This window comes from Myotis daubentonii, chromosome 4 (assembly GCF_963259705.1).
Source record: "Myotis daubentonii chromosome 4, mMyoDau2.1, whole genome shotgun sequence".
NCBI classification, from domain to species: domain Eukaryota; kingdom Metazoa; phylum Chordata; class Mammalia; order Chiroptera; family Vespertilionidae; genus Myotis; species Myotis daubentonii.
Window position 1 is genome coordinate 68418181 of NC_081843.1, and position 27946 is coordinate 68446126.

At 38.3% G+C, this 27946-nt stretch overlaps 1 protein-coding gene across 4 annotated transcripts in view; it reads right to left on the minus strand.

Moving 5' to 3' along the window:
* Nucleotides 1-27946, minus strand: part of RASA1 (RAS p21 protein activator 1) — a 108320-nt gene that overhangs the window by 51069 nt on the left and 29305 nt on the right. For 3 of the 4 annotated variants that reach the window (XM_059694147.1, XM_059694145.1, XM_059694148.1), the window contains exons 2-5: nucleotides 10566-10718; nucleotides 9441-9576; nucleotides 6298-6368; nucleotides 441-558 (exon numbers count right to left, since the gene is read on the minus strand). In XM_059694147.1, the coding sequence (XP_059550130.1) occupies nucleotides 441-558; nucleotides 6298-6368; nucleotides 9441-9576; nucleotides 10566-10718 (478 nt within the window). Of the gene's footprint in view, nucleotides 1-440; nucleotides 559-6297; nucleotides 6369-9436; nucleotides 9577-10565; nucleotides 10719-27946 lie in introns of all 4 variants that reach the window. The other variant, XM_059694146.1, reaches the window with a different exon arrangement.

The window sequence follows — 27946 nt, forward strand, 5'->3', positions numbered from 1 at the left end:
AATATTTAAAATGTAGAACCATATGATAATATGTGTATAATATAACTGAGTTTTTCCAAGGTTACTAGAAAATTATACATAGATTTGGGAGAAAAAGAATTTGAGATTCAATGATCAGTGACATAACATCAATTATGAGGAATATCAAGAAGACAAAAAGAATACAAATAAGCACAAATGCTAATACATTTTTTTAATTCTTAGAAACTTATGAAACCTTCTGAAAATTGGCAGCTATAGATCAAAATATGCCATCTTGGCTATGTTTTTAATAAATAAATAGCTATCACTAATAGAAAATGCATTTTAATAAAAATTTGTAAATTGAGGTTTATTACAGATAAAAATGTATTCATAGATAATTTCCCTGTTTATAGACAAGTTCCACAATTTTACAGAAATTTAAAATTCTGAGAGTGAAAGAACAGAACAAAACTTACCACCTCTTCTACTAGGTCTTCAACAATTAGGCCTTGTTCATCTGTTCTTAGATTTGTAACCCACATCCACCCATCTTCTAATTCATTATGAACGATGAACATATCTCCTTTTAAGAAACTGAAAAGAGCAAGTATAAAGGTATTGACCTTAAAAATTTTAAACTTGAAAATTTGAGTAACCATGTAACACACCACAAAGATAATATGATACTGGAAAATGCAACAGATTAGAGTCAAATACCCTGAGATTTTTGTCCTATTTTTGGCATTATCTACAAGTAAAATGTTTTATAATTTTAAAAATCTGAATTAATTTCCTCGTGGGTAAAACAGATTAATAAAGGTCCCTGGACTCTATGTATCATTGGATTAAGGTTAGATTCAAATTGGAATTTTTGTAAACAATAATTATATGTGTATTGTAGGGCTTTGGGGTATAACTCCAAGAAACCTGAACTTGAAAATTTAAGTGTCAATGTTATCTTTCAGAGGTAAATTAGATATAAAATTATAAACACAAAATAATTAACTCATTACACATACACAAGATACTTTAGAAAAAGTTTATTTAACATAAACACAATTAGCCTTATCATGAAAAAGCTTATAAGAATTAACAATTTTCTACTAAAAATATTGTTTTATTTAATTCATTCAGACATCCATGAGCCAACAAGTATAGCATTCTTTCTTTAAAAGTGGTACCAAGGAATATATTATGAGGACACATGCATGTTTTTTTTGTTATCTATTTCTGACTAGAGGGATGCCTATACTACCTAGTTTCTTCTCATAGGAATCTAGATGTTTTCAACCTCCACACAATCACAGGAGAAATATGTTGTTGATGTATGTCATCAATATAAAACCATCAGTAATTCCTTGAACTTTTCTTTTTAGGCTTGAATAAATAAATGCCTCTGAAGGCTTAAGGTTTCAAGATTGGTAGGATACTACCATTGATCCTATTCCAAAATCCATATGTGTCATATATTTCTTTATCCATTTTTCTTTCAGTCTTAATATTCACAATTAGGTAAATCTAAAAAACTTATTTCCAGGCTATCTCAAGCTTCATGGTTTTTTGGACAAGTTTAAGAACAAAATTCTTGTATACAACACTTTAGATGTGGTACTCAATTTGAATAAGCATGGAATACAGCATTCTATCTTTTAAATTGCTTACTTTTATTTTATTTTACTTTTTAAAAGATTTATTGGGGTGACATTGGTTAATAAAACCATATAGGTTTCAAGTATACAACTCATTAAACATCATCTGCACACTGCATCATGTGCTCACTACCCATTTATCCCCCCCCCTTTTGCCCGTTTCTACCTCCTCCCACCCCCCCTTTCCTTCTGGCTGTCACCATACAACAGTTCTTGGCCCTTGTTTATGTGTCATATATACTGTATTTTTCCCCTGCATAATCCCTTCAAGGAGGTTAGGGGGCTTTGTGCATTCTATCTTGATTTCTACAAATCTTGTTAATGGTAACCAATATTTTACTAGCTGAACAGAAGCAGACTTTAACACTTAAAAGTAAATTTTTCCTTTTTATAACCAACTACGTTAATACATTCAATAAAATAGTTATTAATGAGTAAAAAAGGGAGTACATATGGACAAGAAAAAAGAGAAATGAGAAGTGACAAGTGTCATTTATTGATCAAAAGCAGTCATCTAAGTTTTTACTTTATTTTTGGCTTCTGTCATTGTTGCTATACTACTAACTTTTTATGGTGCAAAAACACACAAAAAATTAACCCTTTGCGGTCGTTTGTCTACTCTCAGCCACCAAAGCTTTTTTACCGTTCCGGTCGTATGTCTGCTCTCAGCCACCACAGCAAGGAACCGTACGAATCTTAACACTATTCATTCATGTATCAGTTCATAATTTTTCTGAAAGCTCTTAAGTGTCGAAGCGACCTTGTCACGAACCAAAACATTGCCCCGACAAATCGGATATCAAAACTCAATATAAACAAACGCGGTCGTTCCACACTCGCCATGCAAAACACCGCGGCGAGTCAGTCGCCTTTTGAGAATGAAGAAATCGACAAGCTTCAGAGATACTTCGCAGAATTTCAAATAAAGCTTTACAAATTACGTTTAACTGTAATTAGGCATTCTCACTTGTTAAGATATTTCAAAATAATACTCCAAAATGGCAAAAAGAAAGTTATCGAAAGAAGTGTACTGCAAATCTGAAAGTAATGATGAAGAGTTTTATTTTGGCACCTTGAATACTGACTCTGACGTAGAAAGTGATAACATTTGTAGTGATTCTACTAGTAGTGACGCAGTTCCAAAAAAGAATTAATAAATCTTGTTTATCCTTCATAATCTTGCATGTTATGTATCACTGCTCTTTCAATGGAAATTAATTCCGACCAGTACAACACCCATGTCCAAATTTAATACGACCGCAAAGGGTTAAAAATTAAAAAAACTTATTAGCACAAACAATATAATTAAAAGATTCATTCTATATTATTCTGCATTTTTCACCATAAGGGGTTAAAGTGCTTTGCTAATTCTCATCAATCTTCAGATATTTTTACCTAAAAAACTTCACAGGTATATCCAAATTTCAAAAAGACTCTTAACTTCATACATATTTATATAGTAAAATTAAAATGTATACAATTCAAATTCTTGTTAAAATTTTCATCTTCTTAGATCAGTATTTCTCGATTCTGAGGCAGTCTCTCAGGACACCTTTACATTCTTAAAAATTGATACTTTAAAAGGTTTTTATTTATATGGGTTATAGCTGTTGATACTTAATCATATTAGAATTTAAAATATAAATATTTTAAAATATATACTAATTCCTTTACTACTACTGCTACTAATAATAATATACCACATCACATAGTAACAAAGAGTATGAAAAATAATTATATAGTTGTTGTTTTTAGTGAGAATATTCATGTTTTATGTTTTTGCAAATCTCAATGTCTGGCTTAACTAAAAACTGATGGACTCTCATCTTTTTTTCATTTAATCTGTTGCAATATGATATTTTGCTTAAAATACAATGAAGAATATCTGACTTCACACAAATATGTAGTTGTGAAAGTGATGAATATTTTAATAGCCTTTCAGATAATTACAGATGATATTTTAACAAAAACTCAACAAGTGTCACTTTCTTTAACGTTAGTTGTAATGTGGAATCCAAAACTATATATCAATAAACTTTCTGTACCCATTCCAATGACAGATCTCATACTTTGAATGGATCTTTTACTTATACATAATTTTGTAACATCATGCTGGATCATTTAGAAAATACTGATTCACTGAGCTATGCAGATCTTCCAGATGTAAACACATTATACACTATCAAAACACCATATTCTTTAATATTTCTACCACTCTCATTACATATTTGGAAAGCTGTCAAATTCCTGAAGGCAGATATAAGATTTCCAAAATTCTAATTTTTGCTTGAAAGCTCAAATTAAATTTTGTCACTGGCAAAAAAATACTGCCAGTTATCTCCCTTGAAGTAACATATTCATTTTGCTTTCTTTAAAAAAAAAAAAAGTCAAATACTTGAGAATGAATAATCATAGTTTGCCTCTTAGTCATTGTATTAAGTAAAAATGGTGTGCACAAAAGCAGCACCTGTTTCAGCTCTGAACCCACTGCTATTCCTCAAGATACTGAACTTCACAGCGGATATGCTAGCTTTATTCGTATAATACTTCCCATTTCATCACACAGAATATTTACAAGAGGCGTAGTGCCCTGGCTGGTGTGCCTCAGTTGGTTGGGCATCGTCCCCTATGCTGAAAGGTTGCCAGTTCAATTGCCAACCAGGGCACATACCTGGGTTGTGGGCTCAATCCCCTATAAAGGGGCAGGCAGTAGGCAGCCAATCAATGTTGCACTCTCACACCAATGTTTCTCTTTCTCTCCCTCTAAAAATCAATAAAAAGTATTTTTAAAAATTAAAAAAAAAGGTAAACTTACTTAAAAAAAAAAAAAAAAGAGGCATAGCCAAGGGTTGAGATTTAATAAAATAAGTATTTCTTACTGTCTCATCAAGAACAATCTTATGCCCTAACCAGTTTGGTTCAGTGGATAGAGCATCAGCCTTGGACAGAAAGGTCCATCCCAGGTTCGATTCTGGTAAAGGGCACATACAATGGTTGCAGGCTCAATCCCTGGTCCTGGTGGGAGCTCGTGCGGCAGGCAACTGATCAAATGTGTCTCTCTCACATCAATATTTCTTTCTCTCCCCCTCCCTTCCACTCTCTTTAAAAATTAATAGAAAGCCCTAGCTTGTTTGGCTCAGTGGATAAAGCATGGGCCTGCGGACTGAAGGGTCCCAGGTTCGATTCTGGTCAAGGGCACATGTCTAGGTTGTGGGCTCAATCCCCAGTGGGAGGCATGCAGGAGGCGGCCAACCAATGATTCTCTCTCATCATTGATGTTTCTGTCTTTCCCTCTCCTTTCCTCTCTGAAATCAATAAAAAATAAAAAATAGATCAACAGAAAAATATCCTCGGGTGAGAATTAATAATAAAACAACAACAATCTTAAGTGAAACTGGCTTTTTTGTTTGTCTAACTGCAAATGTGTACAGCAAGCATGTCAAACTGAAGGGCTAACATGGGCCAAATAAACAAGGTTCAAGTTTATGTGGGCCACAAAAAAAAACAAAAGCTTCAATTTTCATAGCAATGTAGGTTTATTTCGACAGAGACATGCTGAATATAAGGGGCTGAAATAAATAAATAATCGTTAACATAAAATAATAGAACATTTTAATAAAAATTAATATTTTTCTTGAACATTAACTTACCAGACAACTGAATAACTGTACAAATTAATAAGTGTAACACAAATAAACCTATTTTTCTTATCTCCGAAAGGGAAATATTTCCTGTTGCGCACACCAAACAAGTCAGTATAAGACTGATGGTGTGGCCATCAGCTGCTAAAATATTTGCTGCTGGTATTTGTGGAGAAATATGGTGTGCCTGCACGTAAGGGGCATAAGGGAAATGAATGCAACACGATTATAGTAATCAGTCATTAGCGAACGTTGTAGTTCATTGTTAATAACTAGAGGCCCAACGCACGAAATTCGTGCAAGAGTAGGCCTTCCTTGACCCGGCTACCGGCACCAGCTTCCCTCTGCCACCCGGGGCCCAGGCTTCCCTCTGGCCGCCAGCAGGCACCTGGGACCAGGGCTTCCCTTGCAGTCCCAGCTTCATCTGGAAGGACGTCGGTCTAATTAACTTATTATGCTTTTATTGTTATAGATTACATATAACAGGATATTGTAAAAATTAAGTTACAAAATTTTTATTAAAACATTTCTTACATACTGTTATATTGGCTGGGCCTCAAAAATATTTGTTGTGGGCCACATGAGGCCCATGGGCTGCTAGTTTGACATGCTTGGTATACAGCTACTATCTTGATTTGTGTAAGGCCAGCAGTTTTACTGTCAACTGCTTTTGTACTATCAGTGCAAATGTCATATTGAAAAAGGCAAATGTCTTAGTATTATCATGAACAGTTGAGACACAGATGTCTTGTAGTAATAAAATTAAAATAGAGTATAGACTATAACAGAACTCTCCTTACTTTCAGAGATAGTCTAATAAAAGCTAAGTTATTTCTCCTGTCATCTTCACTGTGGCCACTCTGATTCAAATCCACAATCTAAACAGACAAGCCAACTATGATTACAAAACATCAGATTCAATATTAAAAGCACCTTTATCTTGCTGCATGTTATTTCCTCAAATTCCAAAACCTTTCTGATCCAAGAGAAATAAGTTAGCAAAGTCTTTCAAATGCCAACAAATGAGAATGTGTTATAAATACCTTATTTCATCAGTATCTGGAACTTTTGTGTAAGGCAGAATGGCTCGAACACGCCTCCTATCTTCTACTGGCTAAAAACCATAAAAAATGATTTACAAAAGTAAATAGCCTTCTTATAGCAAAGTCAAATCAAGTATGTCCACACAAAGTGAAAGCCAGTAACAACCAATAGACTCATTCAAACTATGTCTTACTGATGCTCTAAATACCCAAAGCCTATAAATGTTTGTCTTGTTTTTATTGTTATTTTTATAGAAATTCTTGCAATAGTATTATCAAGCATTAGGAGGAATCAGTAAATCCTATATAATAAAAGCCTAATATTCAAATTGTTCGACCAGGAGTTCAACCGGAAGTTCAACCGCTTGCTATGATGTGGGGCGGCATGGGACAGGGCAGGCGTTGGCGACGCAGTGCTGGCAGCGGGCAGCAGTGGAGATGCTGCCAGCCCCGATGAGCCCTGTGGGGCCCCAACAAGAGCGGGACCGCGGCAGGATGGTGGAGCAGGTGAGCAGGTAGCGCCAGCCATGACCCGACTGCCCCGCCGATCGCCCTGCAGATGGTGACCAGCAGCAGCATCGGGCTGCCACCTGGCTCCCAGGCACTGAGAGAGCCATGCTGGGAGCCTGGCCCCAACTGATGGCCCTACAGACAGCGACCAGCGGCCAGCAGACCCTGATCACCTGATCGGGGCCAAGCCCCGGGCTGGAATGGGGAACTGGAGGTGGGTGGTGGCGCCTGGGAGGGAAACTGCAACCTCTCGCCAGCTACCTGGGGGTGGAATTGACGGGGATGGAGGTGCAGTGAGAACAGGGGGTGTCCACCGAACTCGCTCTCACTCCCCCTCCTAACTTCCCCTGGGACACCAGGGCTTGCGCGCCAGAGAAGCCCCAGCGCTCAGGCGCTGGGTATCCGCGCAACCTCTTCTAGATGAGCTGGGCTGCAGCCGCGGGGACTGCAGGGGCCAGTCAGGCTCCCGATGGGTTCACGCAGAAGCCGGTCTGCAAGGCTGGCCAAAAGAGAGCACACTGCTCACCCAGCTTCTGTGCAGCGCTGCTAGGCGGCCCAGCAGCCCACGCTGCGCCCTGGCCTGTGGCGTCCAGCCGTGCTCACTGCATCTCTGGGTGCCGTGACTCAGGTTGAAGGGGGTGCACAGGGGCTCAGGTGCTGCCCAAGGCCCAAAGGTCAGCTGGGACCTGCCCTTCCACACCAGACGCTAGCACTTCGATCGCCAGCCCAGACTAGGAACCACACCCGTGCTCGAATTTCGTTCACTGGGCCTCTAGTTTGAAATAAACTATAAGGAACATATAAATTAACCTTTCTCTGATCATATATATATATATATATATATATATATATATGATTATATATACTAGAGGTCCAGTGCACAAAAATTTGTGCACTCAGGGGGGTCCCTCAGCCTGGCCTGTGCCCTCTCGCAGTCTGGGACCCCTTGGAGGATGACCACCTGCTGGTTTAGGCCCGCTCTCTGGGGAATTGGGCATAAGCTGGCAGTCAGACATTCCTCTGGCAGCCCGGGAGCCCTTGGGGGATGTCCACTTGCCAGTGGGGAGCAGGCCTAAGCTGCAGTCGGACATCCTTAGCGCTGCTGAGCAGGCGAGAGAGGCTCCTACCACCACCGCTATACTGGCAGCCGGCAGCCTGGCTTGTGGCTGAGCAGAGCTGCCCCTGTGGGAGCATACTGACCACCAGAGGGCAGCTCCTGCATTGAGCGTCTAGCCCCTGGTGGTCAGTGTTTGTCATAGTGAACAGTCATTCCCAGTCTTTCTGCTGTTAGGGTCAGTTTGCATATTACCCTTTTATTATATAGGATAGAGGCCTGGTGCATGGGTGGGGGCTGGCTGGTTTGCTCTGAAGGGTGTTCTGGATCAGGGTGGGGGTCCCGCTTGGGTGCCGGGCCAGCCTGGGTGAGGGGCGGATGGCTGTTTGCAGCTGGTCACACCCCCTCAGAGTGGGGGTCCCCACTGGGGTGCCTGGCCAGCCTGGGTGAGGGGCTGATGGCTGTTTGCAGGCTTGCCACACTCCCTTTGGAGTGGGGGGGTTCCCACTGGGGTGCCAGGCCAGTCTGGGTGAGTGGCTGAGGGCTGTTTTCAGGCTGGCCAAGCCCCCCATTAACGGAAGCTCCCAGCCTCTCCTTTTTTTTTTTTTTTTTTTATTCTAGGATTTATTTACCTTCTATAATTGAAACTTTGTTGCCTTCAGTGGAGCTCAGAGCCAGCTCCTGCTCGCTCCAGCTCCGTGGCCAGGGCCGGCTGAAAGCAGGTATCTAGGGTTTATTTATCTTCTATAATTGAAACTTTGTTGCTTTGAGTGGAGCTCAGAGCCGGCCGGGAAGCTTGGCTTCCTCCATCACTGGAGAAACCAAGCCACCTACTCACTTCAGCTCCGTGACTGCCAGACGCCATCTTGGTTGGGTTAATTTGCATATAGTCGCTCTGATTGGCTGGTGGGCGTGGCTTAAGACATAGCAGAGGTATGGTCAATTTGCATGTTTGTCTTTTATTAGAGTGTGTGTGTGGGTGTGTATATATATATAGAGAGAGAGATATATAGAGATATAGATATATATAGAAGGCATTTGTTAGGCTATCACTGTACAATATTATAAAAAATCAAGTAATTTAAATACAAAATTACAGTAGGTCCCTGGGTTACATCGGATATCCGTTCCTATCGTGTGATGTAATGCGATTTTCGCCGTATGTCGGAACCCACCTACATAAGCACCTACGGCACTCACATGGAGCACATGCACAGCAGTTAATAAAGTGAAACAGTAAAAAAAATTCAAAAGAAAGATAACAATTCCTGACCTTTTACTGTGGCAAATAAGCACAGGTAGGGTCCCTAAGCCTGGCTGGCAATTGGGGCCAATTGGGCCTTCCTTCCCCTGGCTGCCAGCTACCAGGCCTTCCTTTTTTCCATGCCGCCTCCCCCCGCTGGTCAGCATACATGATAGCGAGCGGTCGAACTCCTGGTCAGTTAACTCCCAAGGGGACAATTTGCATATTAGCCTTTTATTATATAGGATAAACATCACGAGAAACTGAATGAGAGATATTCCAATTAGTAAAGTGAAATAATAAAGTTTTGAAAGATATTTTATTCGTTTTACTTGCCTCTGGTGGTGCAACTGGATAAAGCAGTTTTTCTCCTTTAAGCAAACAGGAAACATGACTGTAATAACCTATTAGGTCTGACAGTGAAGAAAAACGTCTTCCACCAATGTAGTAATCTCCACACATAGCAATAATCCTATTTGTATAGGAAAAAATACAGTGTAACAAAAACCTTTAGAGATAATTTTGAAGACCAAGTTCCATAATTGTAAACCCACAATTTTCATACTCTTTTAACTGCATCCCTGTATTAAAACATTACTTATTAGTATCTTCACCATATGCTAATTACTTGAGGTTATTTCTTCTGCAAATATATATGCATGCATTTCATAAGAAATATATGTTAACACATGATAAATCTCAATTACATAATTCATTAAAATATTTGTGAATCCATCCTCACATACGTCTTCTCATTTCCCTATGAATGACTCAACAGCATTTTAATAAAAACCTCTGGCTAGATCTCTTGAAATATTTACACAGTATAATAATTTCCATTCTACATGTGGTACTAATACAGTGCAAAATATAACAGACCTCCTAAAATTTATATTAAAATCTAAAAATCAAGGTATACATTTTATCCATTAACATTATAGGCACTAGATGATTTTTTCAATCATGCCCATAAAAATAAAAGCAAATAAAATATGTATATATATTTATACAAACAGACTTTGATTATCTATATTTGCAAATACCTACATGCCCATTTAATTGAAATAAATATTTGTAAAGCGTTTCAGAACAGTGTAGCTAAAATGAATTAAGGGGCACACACCTTGACTCTTAAAAATTGTTTCCTGTATTTTTTGTTATTCTGTAGTTCCACTTTACCACTCAAAGTTTCCTTTTAATTTAAAGAATTTATACTTTAAAAGTAATAATTACATTTGGGATTAGTACAGTAACACCAGTAATGATACTGGCTTTTAAACAAAAATATAAACATTCAAGGTCTATTCTAAATTGCTGATAAATCATTTAAATGAAAACAAATTTCCTTATCCATTATTTAAATGTCATTGAGTCATTCACCTTTATTAAAATAGATATTTTTACGAATAGTATAGCAAAACAGCTGTATTATACAGCCTCATAATAGAAATAAAAACTTACCTAAAATGGTTGACAACATTTGTCTGGCTAAGAAATGAAAGTACAAAGGACCCTGGCCTCCGATCACTCTCTCTTATTAGGTAACTGCCGGACTTCCCTGCCTGTCTGAGGCGTTCCTCTGCCATAGTTCTATCAAGTTTTCCATGATACCACCTAAGGAGGAAAAATTATGAGATTAGAATGAAAATAGCAGCCATAAAAATACTAATGACAGTTGAGTTACTAGAAGATATAAATACCTTTGTAACATGAACATTTACATTGTACTCTGAAGCAGTTTTTCCAGTTCTAACTCAATTGTTTTTAACTTCTCAGTCTCTCCAGAAGAATTCATTTACTTAGTTTTCAATTTATTTTATAAGCTCAGGCCTAATCATCTCACCTAATTAAGTGCTTCCATTTCTGCCCATCTCTCTACCACCGGATTGTCTGTATGTTCAAGATACAAACACTTACTGCAATCAAATACTTAGAAAAATAAGAGTAAGATGGACAATGGAAACAAATGATTAATTTATTACTTCTCTACATACTAAGGAACCAAGATTGGACATAACAAAGCACATGACATCTGTGAGAAAATAAAACTTTATTCCATTTTAGTGTTTTGCCCTAGAATAGGAAAATAGAATGACACTAACGGCTACTTTCTAATTTCCTATTTCATCAATAAGCTGATTATTTACTTTGGTCTTACAATGATCTACTCCATAATGACTCATTTGAACTCAACTCCTCAAATTTATTTAACAAACATGTGAGGAATAAGTAGTACCTTTTGTCGTTTTAACTTTTCTGCTCTCAGTTTAACTACATTCTACCTAACATACTGCCAGATGCTCTGCTTAGATGACTGGCTAAAACTCTGGCATCACTCGTACTATGCCTATAAAAGTCTCCTGGATTGATAGAAACAGAAGTATACTTAGAAATAGATTGGAATTTTCATATGGTCATGGTAACAAATCTACGAAGTAATTTTTATGAAATATTTTTACACTTTTAATGTTAGTCACCCAAAATATATCCTCTGGTACTTGGACTCTAATTTGACACATTCCAAGGAAAACAATAAACATCGATATTACATTGAGATATTTAATATTTAGAGATAAGTCAGGCAAAACTGCTGAACTACTATGACTACTTTTGCTATAATGAAAGGTTAGTATTATTCTTGACTCCTTAGTTTATTTAAAAAAAAAAAAAACACCTTAAACTTCTCAAACTAATTATTTTTAGTTTTCTTCTAAAAACCAGCCCATTTACCTGGAAGTCTGTGCATAAGACTGAAATAAAATAATGAAATAATCATGGAATTTCATTATAACTTAATAGGAAAAACAATTTTAAACAGTATTTAGAAGAAGGGAAAGAACAATTAACATTGCATTCCTCTAAAATTCTAGTCTTTCAGCCATTACCTCTGAGGTTATTGACAAGTAAACTTAACTTTGAAGAGCATAGTTTTTTTCATGTTTGTTTTTTAATCTAAAAGGAAAAGTTTAGACTAATGATCATTGAAAGTTCCTTAAAGATTTAAAATTTAACAATATATGATCTGGACAAAATTTTGAAACTCTAGGACAGAAGTTTACTTAGTTGTGAAAATACAGACAGTCCTCAGGTTACATCAGACTCGACATACGTCGTTTCGTGGTTACGTCGCCATCTCCCATTTATTTATAAAATAAAATAAAAAGTTCTGTCATTTCAATGTATGTACATATGTGTTTTATGTTTTTTATTATTTATTTACCACAAGTAAAGGTTAGGAATTGTTATCTTTCTTTTAAATTTTTTTTTGCTGTTTCACTTCATTACTGCTGTGTACGTGCTCCATGTGAGTGACGTAGGTGCTTATGTAGATGGGTTCTGACTTACGGTGAAAATCACGTTATGTCACACTGTAGGAACAGATCTCCAACGTAACCCGAGGACCTACTGTACATGGAACTTCCTTAGTATATAAGCTGGTAATTCTTTATTACAGTGAAGTAACACCAAAGAGCAGATTTATAAATCAAAGACAAAATTAAGGACAATTTTAAGTTCCTATTTTTGTGTACTTGATCTTAAATTCCTGTTGTATTTTATGCAAAATATCAAGATTAAAATATTTTATTCAATTTCCTTTATCTTGTGAACTCACCATGAGACAATAGAGGTACAAGAGGCATTACACAATTACTAATCTATATATATAAAAGCCACTGGTAGCTATGACATGCAATGACCACCCGATTCGTGCACCTGTGGGGTCCCTGGATCTGGCCTGCAGGGATCCAGCCAAAACCAGCCCGCTGCACAGATTCGTGCACTGGTGGGGTCCCTCCGCCAGGCCTACGGGGATCTGGCTGAAACAGGCTTCTGACATCCACCGAGGGACCCTATCAGTGCACAAATCTGTGCACCGGGCCTCTAGTGTGTGTGTGTATATGTGTGTGTGTGTGTGTGTGTGTGTGTGTGTGTGTGTGTGGCTAAGTGTCTGTCTGTCCAACCAGTAGCTATGATGTGCACTGACCACCAGGGGACAGACGCTCAACGCAGGAGCTGCCATGATGCGCACTAGCCATTTAAAAATAAACGGCACCACGGACCTGGTGCTGACAAAACAACACTCAGCTTCCCCCAAGTGGGACACAGGCCTTGCCACCACCCCGGAGTGACACCTCACCAAATCGCAACCAACGCTGCCAAGACCCCATGGCGCAAAATGCAGCCCATAGCCCAGCCCAACCCAGAAACAGTCACTGTGGGCACTGGGTAATAACGTCACGTAGCCAATGCCTGGCTTCCTCTCCCTAGCGACTAGCATCCTTGGAGTTTCTTCAGCCCAGGAATCTGACTTGTTTTATAGCCAGGTGCAAAAATTTTATAGTTTAACCAAATGTTTGTGAAGCATTTTCCCGTGCATCTCATTTGATCCTCACAGAAGTCCTGGAGTAGGTAGATAGGAGACTCTGTAGAATCCTATTTTCTTTTCATTAGCAAGACGAAAATAGCGATATTAAAATATTTCTCCTAATTAATTTCCTTTCAATGTGCACGAATCCATGCACCAGGGCACTAGTGTATAATAAATACCTAACTAAAGACCTTGACTGATATACTAGTATTACAGATATATTTGTGATTTTTAGTTATATATGTGTACCTTCTGGAAGATCTTGGCATTAAAATGGGTATTAAGTTCAAGACAGAAACATTGATCTAAAATAATAACTTTGGGTAAGAGGATCAACCAAAGGACTTGTATGCACGCATATTAGAACATGGACACTGGAGCGGTGGGGGCTTGTCCTGGGGGAGGCAAGGGGGTAGGGGGGTCAATGGGGAAAAAGAAGATATATGTAATACTTTAAATAAAAAATGAAATAAAAATAACTTTGTTTCCTTAATATTACTGACTCCCTTCATGCCCAAAGCTCATAAGCTTTGAACACAAAAAACAAAACATGCCAATTATTGATTATGATTATAAACTGAAATTAAATTGTCCAACAATAAATCCTCAAAAAGTATTAAAACATCCCCCTATTATAAGTGTTGGACTGTTCTATTAAAAAAAAAATCAAATGGTCTTAAAACTTAGAATTTCTTGAATTATCTTTATTGTTTACTTCAAATTATGAAGGTGAATCATAGTAACAAAAATATTTTTAAAGTATCTGCACTGATGTTTTAAAGTTACTATTGAAGCATAAAAGGAACTTCAATTAAACTGTTACCGTATACAGCCTTTATTTTATTTTAAAAATTAGAAATAAAAAAATCATTATCATATTAGATAAAAATAATCATTTTATTTAAATTGCATATAGCATCAGGATATGCAGCTAAAACTGTTTTATAAGTCACAAATTTAATGTGATATAACTTGATTTAAATACTTCACAGATTTAAAGAACCTATGTAAAACTCTATATCCTGATCATTAGTCCTTGGGTCTACTTTCAAACAATATCTCTCAATCTTTTTTAACCTATGATTTTTTTTTGATAAACATAAAAATTTCACCTACCAGGAGATTGAGAGTCCCCAGTTGGCAATTTCTCATAAAGAATCATTACATATTATATTTAACCTCAGCTGCCAAAAACATACTATCTTTGAGAAATCTATAATTTATTCTATATAAAAAATGTCTAATATATCTTCTCAAAACATGCTCCCCATATCAAAGATATAACACTCCCTAAGGAATCACTTCCTTAGTGGATATTTGCCTAAAAAATTCCAATTTAATAAAAATGCTACACTTAATCATTGTTCAAATAGTTACAGTAGCATCAATACAAGGAAATGAAAGAAAAAACTGTTTAAATATTTACAGTCAAAGCTTTATTATATCTCTTTAATGATAATCTTGCTGGTGACTATTTTCAAATAAACAACAAGAGTAAGAAATGCAATTGGAATCTAGAATATTTGCAAAAACACAAAGTGAAGGGTTATATTAGGGGTATGAAGATACTCTGAGTGTAATGTGAAGATTACCATTTATCTGTGGGCTAAAACACCTAAATTAAATTTTCTACTCTGCTTATATCAGTGGCAGTTATAACTCACAGACTGAACCTGGCACATATAATATTAATTTTAAAAATATTTTTTGAATAAAGGAAGATGTGTTGAATCATAAAACAATATTAGAAAAACTTTAGAAGTCCAATTAGACCTCCCTGCCAATGCAGGAAAAAAAAAAAAAGGTAATTTTTTTTCTTTAATGTGTACAATAAGCAAGCTCTAATCTTTGAGGACAGCTATCTTTGTCTAAAATATGAAAACAACTTAGGCTGATAGAGCTCAAAGGAAAATGTCTATACTGACACCCCCTAAACTCCTTCAAAAGAAACTAAGCCCTCTGGTAAAACCAAGATTTAGCAGAAACCATTTCCATAACTATGGTCAAGTCACTACATTTTGTGTCTCACTTGTAAATTTGGGAAAATTATCTCAACCTCAGAATAAATTAAATATTTGTCTTAAACTTCTTCAAAGAAATATATAAAAATGAAAAAGAACTACAAAGTCTCTAGCGTAATGGTTAAGGGTAAAGACTCTAAAGCCACTGCTTATGTTTTAATCCTACCTAGCTCTGCCACCTCACTGTACAAATAAGGGCAAATTACTTATTTTCAAACCTCAGTTTCCTCATCTATAAAATAATAACAGTACCTATCTCATACAAGGTTGGCTTGATATTATTAAATGACTAATACATATATACATATAAATTATCCTATCTAATAATAGACAAACATGGTAATTGACCATATCTTCGCTATGCCTATTTGGCTAATCAGCGAGATATGCAAATTACCCGCCAACAAAGATGGCGGTTAATTTGCATACATAGGCACAAAGTTGTGGAGTGAAGACTGAAGGCAGCTCCAGCTGGAGCAGCGAAGGCTTGAAGGCGGTTCCAGCTGGAGCAGCGAAGACTGAAGGCAGCTCCAGCTGGAGCAAAGGCCTGGGTCCGGGTGCCGGAGGAAAACCGGTGGCCGGCAGCCAGCGAAAGGGAAGGCCTATTGCACGAATCTTTTTTTTTTATTTTTTTTTAAATATATTTTATTGATTTTTTACAGAGAGGAAGGGAGAGAGATAGAGAGTTAGAAACATCGATGAGAGAGAAACATCGATCAGCTGCCTCCTGCACATCTCCTCCTGGGGATATGCCCGCAACCCAGGTACATGCCCTTGACCGGAATCGAACCTGGGAACTTTCAGTCCGCAGGCCGACGCTCTATCCACTGAGCCAAATCGGTTTCGGCTGCACAAATCTTTTTGTGCAACAGGCCTCTAGTATACATATAAAAAACTACCGTACTCATTAATACAACTTCATCAATGAAAATCACAAATTTTATGATTGTTGATAATGAATCATCTAAGCCACAATTATCTTCCTATTTTCTATTCTTATTTACCTTCCATTAAAATTTGGAAGAGAACAGTAGAAACCAATTCTTATTTCTGATAAAGCATTGATGTTAAAAAGAAATTTTTTCCCCCAAAACTCCTTTTAGAACATTACAGATCATGTTAATTGGGGCTGGAAGACTGTAGTATTTATAAACTAGAAATTCTTCCACTTCTCCTGGCAACTCTAGAAGAAAACCTTCAAATAGCACCACTCTCTCCCCAATGTGGATATACAGGGTAAAGCAAATGTAGGTTTTAGAGTTGTTCATATGGAAAATAGTACAATAATTATTAAATAATACAAGAATAAACTGTTTTGCCTACTTTTGCCCCAACCTGTATTCTTTGAAGGATGGCAAGAACAGAATGCACTTGACATGCTGTGATAATGTTCTTGTATCTAAAGGCAAATTAATTCATTCTCATTCTCTACCTCCATCCCCCAAAGATTGGGAAAGGAAACATCAGGAAATTTTAAATACATGTTTTTCAGCTAGCTTTGCAAATTTCGGTTGAGAAATGTTACAGGAAGATGTGGAGTCCCTTGATTTCATTTCCTTAGAAAATACACAATTACTTCATCTAAAATACCATAGTATCCCAGAAAAAACTATATATTAAATAAAACAATAAAAAAGACAAGTTGGACAAGATGCAGGAATCACTTTACTTCTAAATTTGGAATCACATAAATGTTTTCTTAACACATGTTGTGTATTGTTGGAGCACAGTTGAGGGGCCTAAGAGGGGCCTTTGTGCTTTTTAGTTGGCCTCCCCTAACCAGGAATAATAATATAGAAATCTAGGCAATGAGAAAACAACCTAGCCTGAATACAGATAGATACTTCATTCAAACTGCACAATTACTTAAAACTAACTTGACAATCTTTAGTGGAAACTGCCCACTACAGTAGAAAACAATTACAATAGGGCTACTATCAACAGACTTCCTTCTAAAAAGGAAACCAAATTTTAGTTCCCAGATCACCTTTACTTTCCACTATGCCCTTCCTCTTAGCTATGTCACCAACAGCATTGAAGTTCTTACAGAGAAATATATCTGCAGAAATACAACTGCCAAGAAAGTTCTTCTATCACCAGAATCACTTGGACTCTGTGTGCTTCATCACACTACAAACTTCTAAGTTTTTCTGTAACTCTCAAAGATGCTAACCAGATTTTCTTACACGTGCTTGTCCTTTTCTGAAATTAAATTGGTTATTTCAGGTTGGCTAGACATACACACACAAATTTGCTAAGACTACTTTATTCTCCTAAAGGCCCCATATTTCCTTTTAACAAACATAGTTCCTACAGTCAAACTGTCTGGGCTGATGGTTAAGAAAAAGAAACTGGGCCGCACCCCCAAGGCATGCCAGTTACCAGGATTTCCGGGCAGTTCTGTCCAGGTGACGGTGCCCAGGTTATGAGGACTAATTCCAAACAGAAGAAGGTATTAAAGGTAAGCAGGGGTGAGAGTGGGAGGACCCCAGGCCGGTCCACTGTGGGAAGGAGGCCCTGTCACCTGGAACAGGGTGGGGCTGTTGGCTGGAGAAATGCACTGAGAGGTGGTGACAGAGTCAGGGGCTGTGGCCTCAGGAGGCGCCAGAAGGCGATGCAGACCAGCCTCCTGGGGCACCTGAATGGTCTGTCAGAGCAGAGGATAGGGGACTCTGCAACCTTGGTGCTTAATCATCTCCTGAAACCTCTGCCTCTGCAACCTTTGCCTCCCAGCCACAGATGACCTCGGTGACCTCTGCTGGGGCTTCCCTCCCTGAGAGCTGCTGCAGGTGTGCCCACCATGTCCAGCCCATCCTGGGAAGAGGCTGGGTGAGCTGCAGGCCCCAGCCCCACAACTGGCCTGAATGAAGCCTGGGCTCCAGGCCCCAACCCAGGAAGACCAAGCAAGCTATGAAGCCCCCACCCCAGGCAGGGTGCCTGCTGCACTGGAGAAGGGAGTAGAAGGTGCCACGTCCTCACTTTGTCTATCACAGAAGGACAGGACGTGACTGGCTGGCTCATGGCTGTGCCCTGGGGCCAGCAGAGGCTGAGCGAGCTGCACCCTAGAATGGAGACTGGGTGTGAGGAAGCTGTCGATGCCATAGCTATGGTAGGTAATCCACACTGGATATCAGTAAGGACCCTAGGGGTTGAGAGAGAGAGAGAGAGAGAGAGAGAGAGAGAGAGAGAGAGAGAGAGAGAGAGAGAGATTCCATACACATTTTATCGTCAGATTTTATACCTTTTCCTGTTTGATACTGTAAATTTACAGCAGAGCTGCAGGCTGTAGGTCCAGGTTGGAGCTCTGCCCACCACCCCCCATCTTCCCTCTGCCCTCTGCAGGCTCCACCGACTGGGCCAGGGGTCTGGCCTGGTGTCCCGCTCAGCAGCTCTGCGGAGTTTCCAGAGTGCCTGGTCCCGGGGGGGGGGGGGGGGGGGGGCACGGGTGGCTCCCCCCAGCCCACCCCCTGGGGACAGGGGTCACGAAAGTAAGACTGGCAGTGTCCCTTATGTTTTTCCTTTCAGATTACTGAAACTTCACTGTCACATTTAATATATGGGTTTTTATTTAAGAGAAGAGGTGAGGGCCCCTGTCACATAGGTTTGTTTTCTATCTCCTGTGCTTCAGACTGGAGTCCTTCCTGAGAGCACCTGCCTTTCCCAGGGGCAGGCCTCCGTCTGCAAGCTCACCCCAGCCCCTCGCCTCAGCGTTCAGCAATTTCATTTCAATATTTATTTGTGTGCTGCTTTTACCCTGATATAAATTATTGAGAAGAGACCCTGTGTCGTGGCCCTTGTTCCTGTGGTGCATGCCCAGTGCCACCCCACCCACAGCCACCACCAAAATTATGGCTGTACATCTCTGCTGTGACGCCTTTGTACCTTTGCAATAGTTTTCTGGTTTTAAAAGAAAACACAACAACAACAAAAACCCTGACTTTTTAAAGTGAAGGGGAAAGTAAAGAAAATATACCTAATGCTGTCATTTTACCATTATGTAGAGGCTAAAATTTAGTTCCTAGTAAATTCACTTGAACAACTACTAGGTTAAGCATAATATGTGTAGAACTTCTTCGACCAACTACATCACAAACTTAAGGAGAAACAATCATATGTTAGACAACTTTGGTAGATTTATGTTCAGGCAAACATCAAGTGTATATACTTATGTACTTAGTTTTATACCTCAGATCAAATCAGCTCAAGGCAAGATCAGAAATTCTATTTGCTTTTGCCACTGATAACATATTTGCAGAATCCAAAAAAAAGGTTTTCATTTGGAGGAAGTATTTTGAAAGAAACAGCATTGTCACACACTCTAGCCACCAAAAAAATCAGTCCACTGAAAGACTAATACACAAAAGATGGGCACCAACATCAAGCTATACAGGCAAAAGTTTATATTAAAATGCACTCAATTAACTCTTATTCTCACTACCCTTAATTCCAATCACCCTAGAAAACATATAATGAAGAGTAGAAAAAGGCACTCTCTCCAAAAATGGTATGCAATAATCAAAAATGTTTAAAAAAAAATAAGAAAAATACAATACCTACCAGCAGAAGGCTAACATCAGTTCCTACCTCATATCCTCAATGTCTTATATCTATGTCATTCCTCAGAAACTACCAATTTTTACAGTTGAGTTTTTCTTAGAACTTCAATAATTACAGTGTCACACCACTAAATGCATGGAAAGAGGGCAATGAAATTTCTTGTGGGCCATCTGATCCAATGCATTGCTGCAACATAGTTGTAAACTGCCTTGAAGCAATCTTTTACTTAAAAACAAATACTGGGGTGTGTGTGTGTGTGTGTGTGTGTGTGTGTGTGTGTGTGTGTGTTTTGGTTTTTAATTTTGCAATGCTCAATCTAAAACTTTGGAGGGTATGGTGATTCCTCCCTATTGCAGCTAAAACATTTCTTACCCTGTATTTTAGAATATATATCTTTAAAGCACCAAAACTGAAAGTTAAAAGCAAACTTTAGTTTAACATTGCCTTTTATTTAGTCCATCTCCAACAAAGTGTATGTCAAGCATTGAGATAATGGTAGAAAAACAAATTAACACCATAGAACACTATGACATAGAAGTTTTTGATCTGGTAGAGAATAGAGATAAAACAAGCAATTTCAACCTGATACAGTAAGTACTAGAATGTGGGGGCATATAGAAAAATATCAGTCTCAAGATTTTAGCATACACTTCCTGAAAAAAAACTGATTGCTAAACGGAAATATAAAAGATGAGTAGCAACTAATTCAGAGAAAGCAAGAGATTAAGAAGGTGAAAAAGCCCTAACTGGTTTGGCTCAGCAGATAGAGCGTCAGTCTGCAGACTGAAGGGTCCTGGGTTCGACTGTCAAAGGCACATGCCCGATTGTGGGCTTGATCCCCAGTAGGGGGTGTGCAAGAGGCAGCCGATCCATGATTTTCTCTCATCATAGATGTTTCTATCTCTCTCTCCCTCTCCCTTCATATATATATACATACACACACACACACACATATAAATAAATAAAGAGAGAGGAGAACCAAGATGGCAGCATAGGTGAACACCTGTACTTGCTGCCTCTCACAACTACATCAAAACTACAACTAAAAAACAGAACAGATATCATCCAGAACCACAAGAGGGTTGGCTGAGTGGAAGTTCTACAACTACAAGGTAAGAGAAAAGTGCATTAAGAATGGTATGAGGTGCAGAGGTGCAGAGGTGCAGAGGTGCAGAGGTGCGGAGGTGCGCGCGAAACAGGCTGACAACTGGCTGCACTATTATTTTTTTCAAACGGAGGGAGATAAAAGCTCCTGATTGCTCAGAACTCCAGTTCTGAGCGAGACTCTGGAGACCCAGACTCATACGGGGAGAAACTGGACTGTCTGGCTTGGGACAGGAACATGAGGGCGGCTTTCTCTCAGAGGTGCTCGCAGCAATCATTGTTCCTGCGCGGGGCACAGAGACACAGGGCTGACTGACACCACTGCTGTTTGCTACGCCCTGATGATTCCCTGAGACCTCGCCCCACCCAATTTACAGCCCCACCCAAGATGTGCCCAGCAGCTTTTGTATATGACTGGCCTGTCCTTTTGCAGCCTAACATACTGCAGCTGGGTCAGAGAGCTCCAAAGCTTCCAAAAGAAGGCCTAATGCTCGGCAGCAGCAGCCTACCTCGCTTCACAGCTGGGGCTCACCTGGGCACTTCCAAACCCCAAACAAAGAGGAGGAATCTGCAGATCTCACTGTAGCTCCTGCTGGGTGGTCTTAGGCAGTGGATGACTTTGCACCTCAAAGATCCAAGAGCCAGTGTACCCAGTGGTCAGTGTGAGGCCATATCAGATTACAACTCTTCACATCCATAAGTGACACACTCAAGGGGCAGACTCAGTGAGCACCAAAGCCCCACTGAAGCAAGTCCTGCCACATTAGTGTGTCTCCAGCACAGCAGTTCTTCCATTGTAGACACAGCTGGTCCTCACAGCCAATTGGACTGAAGGTCAATTCCTATCAGTGATACCAACAGCAATCAAGGCTTAACTACAATAAGAGTGTGCACACAGCCCACAAAGGAGTGCACCAAGTGTGTCCACCTTAGGTGATTGGGGAGGCTGAGCCACTGGGCCCTATAGGACACCTAGCACACAAGGCCACTCTATTAACACAGGGAAGCAGCCAAAATGTGGAAACAAAGAAACAGGTCACAAATGACAGAAATGGAGGAAAGCAAACTACTGGATATAGAGTTCAAAACCACGATTATAAGGTTACTCAAGAATCTTCTAGAAACCTCTGAGAAATTTAGTGAGACCCTCAAAGGTATGAAAAAGGACCAAGCAGAAATTAAGCATTCACTGACTGAAATAAAGAATAATATACAGAGATCCAACAGCAGACTAGAGGATCCCGAGAATCAAGTCAAAGATTCGAAATATGAAGACACAAAAAAAAACCCAACCCAAAAAGCAAAAAGCAAAAAGAATCCAAAAATATGAAGATCCTGTAAGTAGCCTCTGGGACAACTTCAAGCGTACCAACATCCAAATTATGGGGGTGCCAGAAGAAAAGAGAGAGCAAGATATTGAAAACCTATTTGAAGAAATAATGACAGAAAATTTCCCCTACCTGGTGAAAGAAATAGACTTACAAGTCCAGGAAGCGCAGAGAACCCCAAATAAGAGGAATCCAAAGAGGACCACACCAAGGCACATCATAATTAAAATACCAAGGGCAAAAGACAAAGAGAGAATCTTAAAAGCAGCAAGAGAAAAACAGTCAGTTACCTACAAGGGAGTACCCATATGACTGTCAGCTGATTTCTCAACAGAAACTATGCAGGCCAAAAGGGAATGGCAAGAAATATTCAAAGTGATGAATAGCAAGACCCTACAACCAAGATTACTCTACCCAGCAAAGCTATAATTTGGAATTGAAGGTCAGATAAAGAGCTTCACAGATAAGAAAAAGCTAAAGGAGTTCATCACCACCAAACCAGTATTATATGAAATGCTGAAAGGTATTCTTTAAGAAGAGCAAGAAAAAGGTAAAGATAAAAATTATGAACAAAGTGACAACAAATACACATCTATCAACAAGTGAAACTAAAAATCAAGTGAATAAAAAATCTGATGAACAAAATAAACTGGTGAATATAATAGAATCGGGAGCATAGAAAGAGAGTGAATTGACAACTCTCGGGGGGAAGAGGGTGTGGGAGGTGCGGGAAGAGATTGGACAAAAATCTTACACCTATGGACGAGGACAGTGGGGGGGGGAGTAAGGGCATGGGGTGGGGTGGGAACGGGGTGGAGGGGACCTATGGCGGGAAAAAAGAGGAACAACTGTAATAACCTGAACAATAAAGATTATTTTTTTAGAAAGGTGAAAAAGAGGGAAAAGTACAGGCAAAAAAAGTTTATATATAGATATAGAAACATAAGAATACCTTAAACTTTCAAAATATACTTCACAAGTCAAATTCTTATCAGATGAAATGGAAAGAATATAAGCTTTCCAATTAGACTAGACCAGTGGTTGGCAAACTGTGGCTTGCGAGCCACATGCGGCTCTTTGGCCCCTTAAGTGTAGCCACGAAGTTTCAATCGCACTGTAAGCATGTGCTCACATGTGGTATTTTGTGGAAGAGCCACACTCAAGGGGCCGCAGTTTTCTGACCACTGAACTACACTTACAATGTTCCTTGCTGAACTTCTTTCAGTTCCTCAGGCAGAAATATATCTCAAAGAACATTTTAAAAGTTCAAAATATTCTCAGATCTATTCTCTCAAGCAGTCCTAGCAAGAACCCTACAGGGGTGATGGGAGGGCATGGGTATTATACCATAGCACTCAGTGTTCCATAATATGCCGATTATTTTCCTTTATGTTCCTTATATACCAAACCAAATTACATTTATGCATTCAAATCTCTTTTATTATTTTTAAATATATATTTATTGATTTCAGAAAAAAAGGAAGAGGAAGAGAGATTGAAATTTCAATGATGAGAGCAAATCATTCATCAGTTGCCTCCTGCACGCCCCACACTGGGGATCGAGCCCACAACCTGGGCATGTGCCCCGAACTGGGAATCAAACCATGATCTCCTGGTTCATAGGTTGATGCTCAACCACTGAGCCACTCTGGCTGGGCAACAAATCTCTTTTAAGCACCTGCTATATTTTAGGCACTGTTTTATCCCTCTGTGCTTTCAAGATGTTTTTCTTATATAATATTTTTTAATGGAAGTGAAAAGATTATGCAATTTAGCCAAAGGGCATCTTAAAACTAAAGCATTTCTAATGGATTTATTTCAACAGAATTTTCTATTTATTTATTTATTCTGACTTGTGGAAATATCAATACCCTTCAGCTCAAACTATAACTCTATGAGTATGATCCCCAAATTCTTCTCTCTAATCCTGGCTTTACTCCTAAGCTTCAGGCCTAGGTTAACAAGTAGCTGCTAAGAATCTTCACTTTAAGTGAATATCCAAATCTTAAAAATTAGCAACTCTACACACACACAAACACACTCCTCTTCCTCTTTATTCTTCTATGGTGTTAACGGCATCAGCATCCTTTCTAGTGTTCAGACTCAAAACTTCAAAAGCAACTCTGATTCCTTCCTATATCTTTACTCATAAAACTACTTCCAACAAATTATTCTCCAGTTTTCCATTCACACACTGATTATGCTAGTTCAGGCCCTCTTTTCCTCTATACATTTTAACTCTCCCTACAACTGAGGAAAGATTCATCTTCCTAACAGGCTCTTCCTAAACTATATGCTTAATCGTTTCATCCTAACTCAAAAGTTTACAAATGGCTATCTAACCATTACTAAATGAAGTATAAACTATTCAACTAGATATTCGAAAGACATCACAAAAGGCTCCAACCTACCTTGGAGGGAGGAAGGTGCAGAATTTAGAAAAGAGAAAGATGAAAAAGAAAATGAGTTTAGGTTCTGAACTATGTCTGTGATTGTCAAATTTAACTGTCTACTGCTTTGGCCGGGTAGCTCAAAAAGCCAAGGTTGCCAAGTTCAATTCCTGGTCGGGGTACATACCGGAACCAACCAATCTCCTTCTCTAAAATGATTTTTTTTTTTTTAATTTAACTGTCTACTGCTTATCTGAAAGTCAGAATAAGCTTTCACTAACTTTTGAAAAGCTCTTTTTTTCATAATGAGTCTCTACATTTCTTCAAGTGCATTATGAAACCAATAGGTCCTCAATAAAATAACAATTTTAACCATCCAAAGAAAGAATTGTTCTCCAGGTAGGTACCTTGACCAGAACAATATGTGAGAGAGCATTTGTTAAAGACTGAAGTGCAAACGTATAAGCTAATAATTATTCTTCATATTTGCTTTAAATTTATACTCTTCTAGCTTATTGTTTCAAATAAATAGATCTGGTCTCAAGACATTCTAACAAAAACAAATCAAACATCAATAACTATCTGAAATTTATACACAAAAAAATGTCAGTTTAAATATATAACTTTGATAGATTTGAATATCTACTTATTTTTTCTAAAATTTAATGAAATTGTAAATAAATTGAATTACAACTAAACTAAGAAACCATAGAAAATTTTGATTAAAAATTTGAACTTTCACTAATAGAATCTGAAGGATAGCCCTACATATTCATTTTTTAAAATTAGGTTTATTTTTTTACCTGTAGTGTACACTATTTTATATCAACATTGTTCTCAAGCAAAACAAAAAACCATAAATGCTAGGAAGTATTTAATTTCCTCGAATACTAATACGTAAAAACTGGAAAACAAGACTTATTCTCAATCTGCTGCTGCTTGTTTAATAGTACATAGAAAAATATCAATTTATGACCCTCTCTCATATTCTAACATGAGTATCAAACATTACTCTATACTTATCCAATGAAGATGTTCTCTGAAAATCCCAGGATATAGCATATTCTTTAAAAACACGAGGTTTTTTAAAAGGAAGCTTTCAACTATTAGCCATTAATAAGAGCTGCAACACAATTCTCTACTTATTCATGAATACAGTGAATAGGAAAATCAGAATATACCCATTTTAACATAAAACTCTTTACATTTTAAATAATTTGTAAACCTCATTCTGCCTAGTTCCCAAATATAATGTCCTCAAAAACTGGTATAATATTAAAGAAAATTTTGTTTAGAATCTCCAAAATAAAGAATGCACACCACTTATGTAATTGGTCAAATATTCAGCATACTCATCTGGTGTCATGATAGAGTATTAACCAATGTAATTTATTCGTATCTCTCCAGTTGACCTGAAGGACAGACCTGATTTCCAACAGCTCCTGGACTTTTCAATCTGGGTATCTCAACAGATAACTCAAACCCAATACATTAAAAAAAAAAAAAAAAAATGACCTCATCCTCATTCTCCCCACATCTCTTCTACTAACTTCTTTCTCTCCCACTTCTTATCTTTACTTATGTCATACATCAATCTACTCACCCAAGCTATTAGTCAAAACCATATATTATTGTTTTTTTAGGGTCACAATAAAGCAATTACATGATTCAACCTAGTGTAAACCTCTCATTATCTCTGACTTATTCACTCCTCTATGTAATCAGTCAAAAAGCCTTAAAATTCCAAATTCTCAGTGCCCTTTTATCTACCTAATCTTTTCCTTTCCCACTGTCAATGGCCTTCCTCATCATGTGTAGCAATTCCTGCAATAGGTCTAGCTTCATTGTTCTTCCATTTACTTCTACATCTGTAATAATACCTTTAGAAACAACTACACCTAAATCACAACTCAAAAACTGAAATAGTTCCATTGCTTACAGAATTAAGTCCAAACTATTGGCATGGCATTCGGTAATTTTTATGATTTTTCCATTCCTCACAGGACTGTTTGCCACTTCCAAAACATATCAAGCACGCACTCTCAAACCTCTATCCCTTTGATCATCCAACTCCTTTCCTTTGGAATGCCCTCATTGCCAGCCCTTTGTCATTCTTCAATGACTAGCAATGACAAACTCAAATGCCATCTCTTTCATCCTCTGGTCATAATTAATTTTTACCATGCTCTCAGCTTATTTCTTTTATTTTTTTGACATTTTGCCTTATATGTAATATAGTCATTTTCACATCTGTTTTCTCCATTAAATTGAAAGGTAGTTGAGGATAATGAGGGCATTTAAGTTATCTTCACAATTGTCTATTCTAGCAGTTATATAATTCTTTGAACACAGTAAGCATTGACAGGTGTATGGTTGAGAAAAACAAATTAGTCAAAAATCCCTGCCTACGCTGAAATTCTGAAGTCATAACCCCTTACGGGAATCCACATTATTCTAGCCAAACTACAGAATGCCTTGCATTCTCCCATTCATGCTGTTTCCTCAACCTGCACTATCCTTCCACCCCCATTCAAAAAATTTAATCACTCTGCCCACCGGGAATACCTATGCCACCAGGCAGAGCCAATATCCCATCTCCTCAATCATCTAAAGACCACTGTTGCCCAAAGTGATGTTTTAAATCTAAAAACCACTTAGTATATAATGTTAGTGATCACATAAATTCTCTCACAGAAACATACTTAAGTAGAAATATTAGTTCCCTCACCTGGATACCCCTACTTCTCCTACTCTAAATTCACATTATTTTTGCAATCCATACAGCTTGCTGACATTCAAAGATGCTGATTTGAAAGCTGCCTGTTCAGCACCCATTGCATTCAGAGACGACGGACTCACACCCTCTCTCTGGGTCCTCTTTCTCCCCCAATTCCAACAATATGGTTTCTGAAAAAGCTTTCTTTCTTTTTTTTTTTAAGAACTGGTTTAATCAAAATCAATCATTCCATGGTGAGCACTGAATCAAGCAGAGTCAAACTTCTTTTCAAGTATTTTTTCTTTTTCACATTAGATCCAAAAGTTGCACTCTGATGATAAAAGTTACAGGATGCAA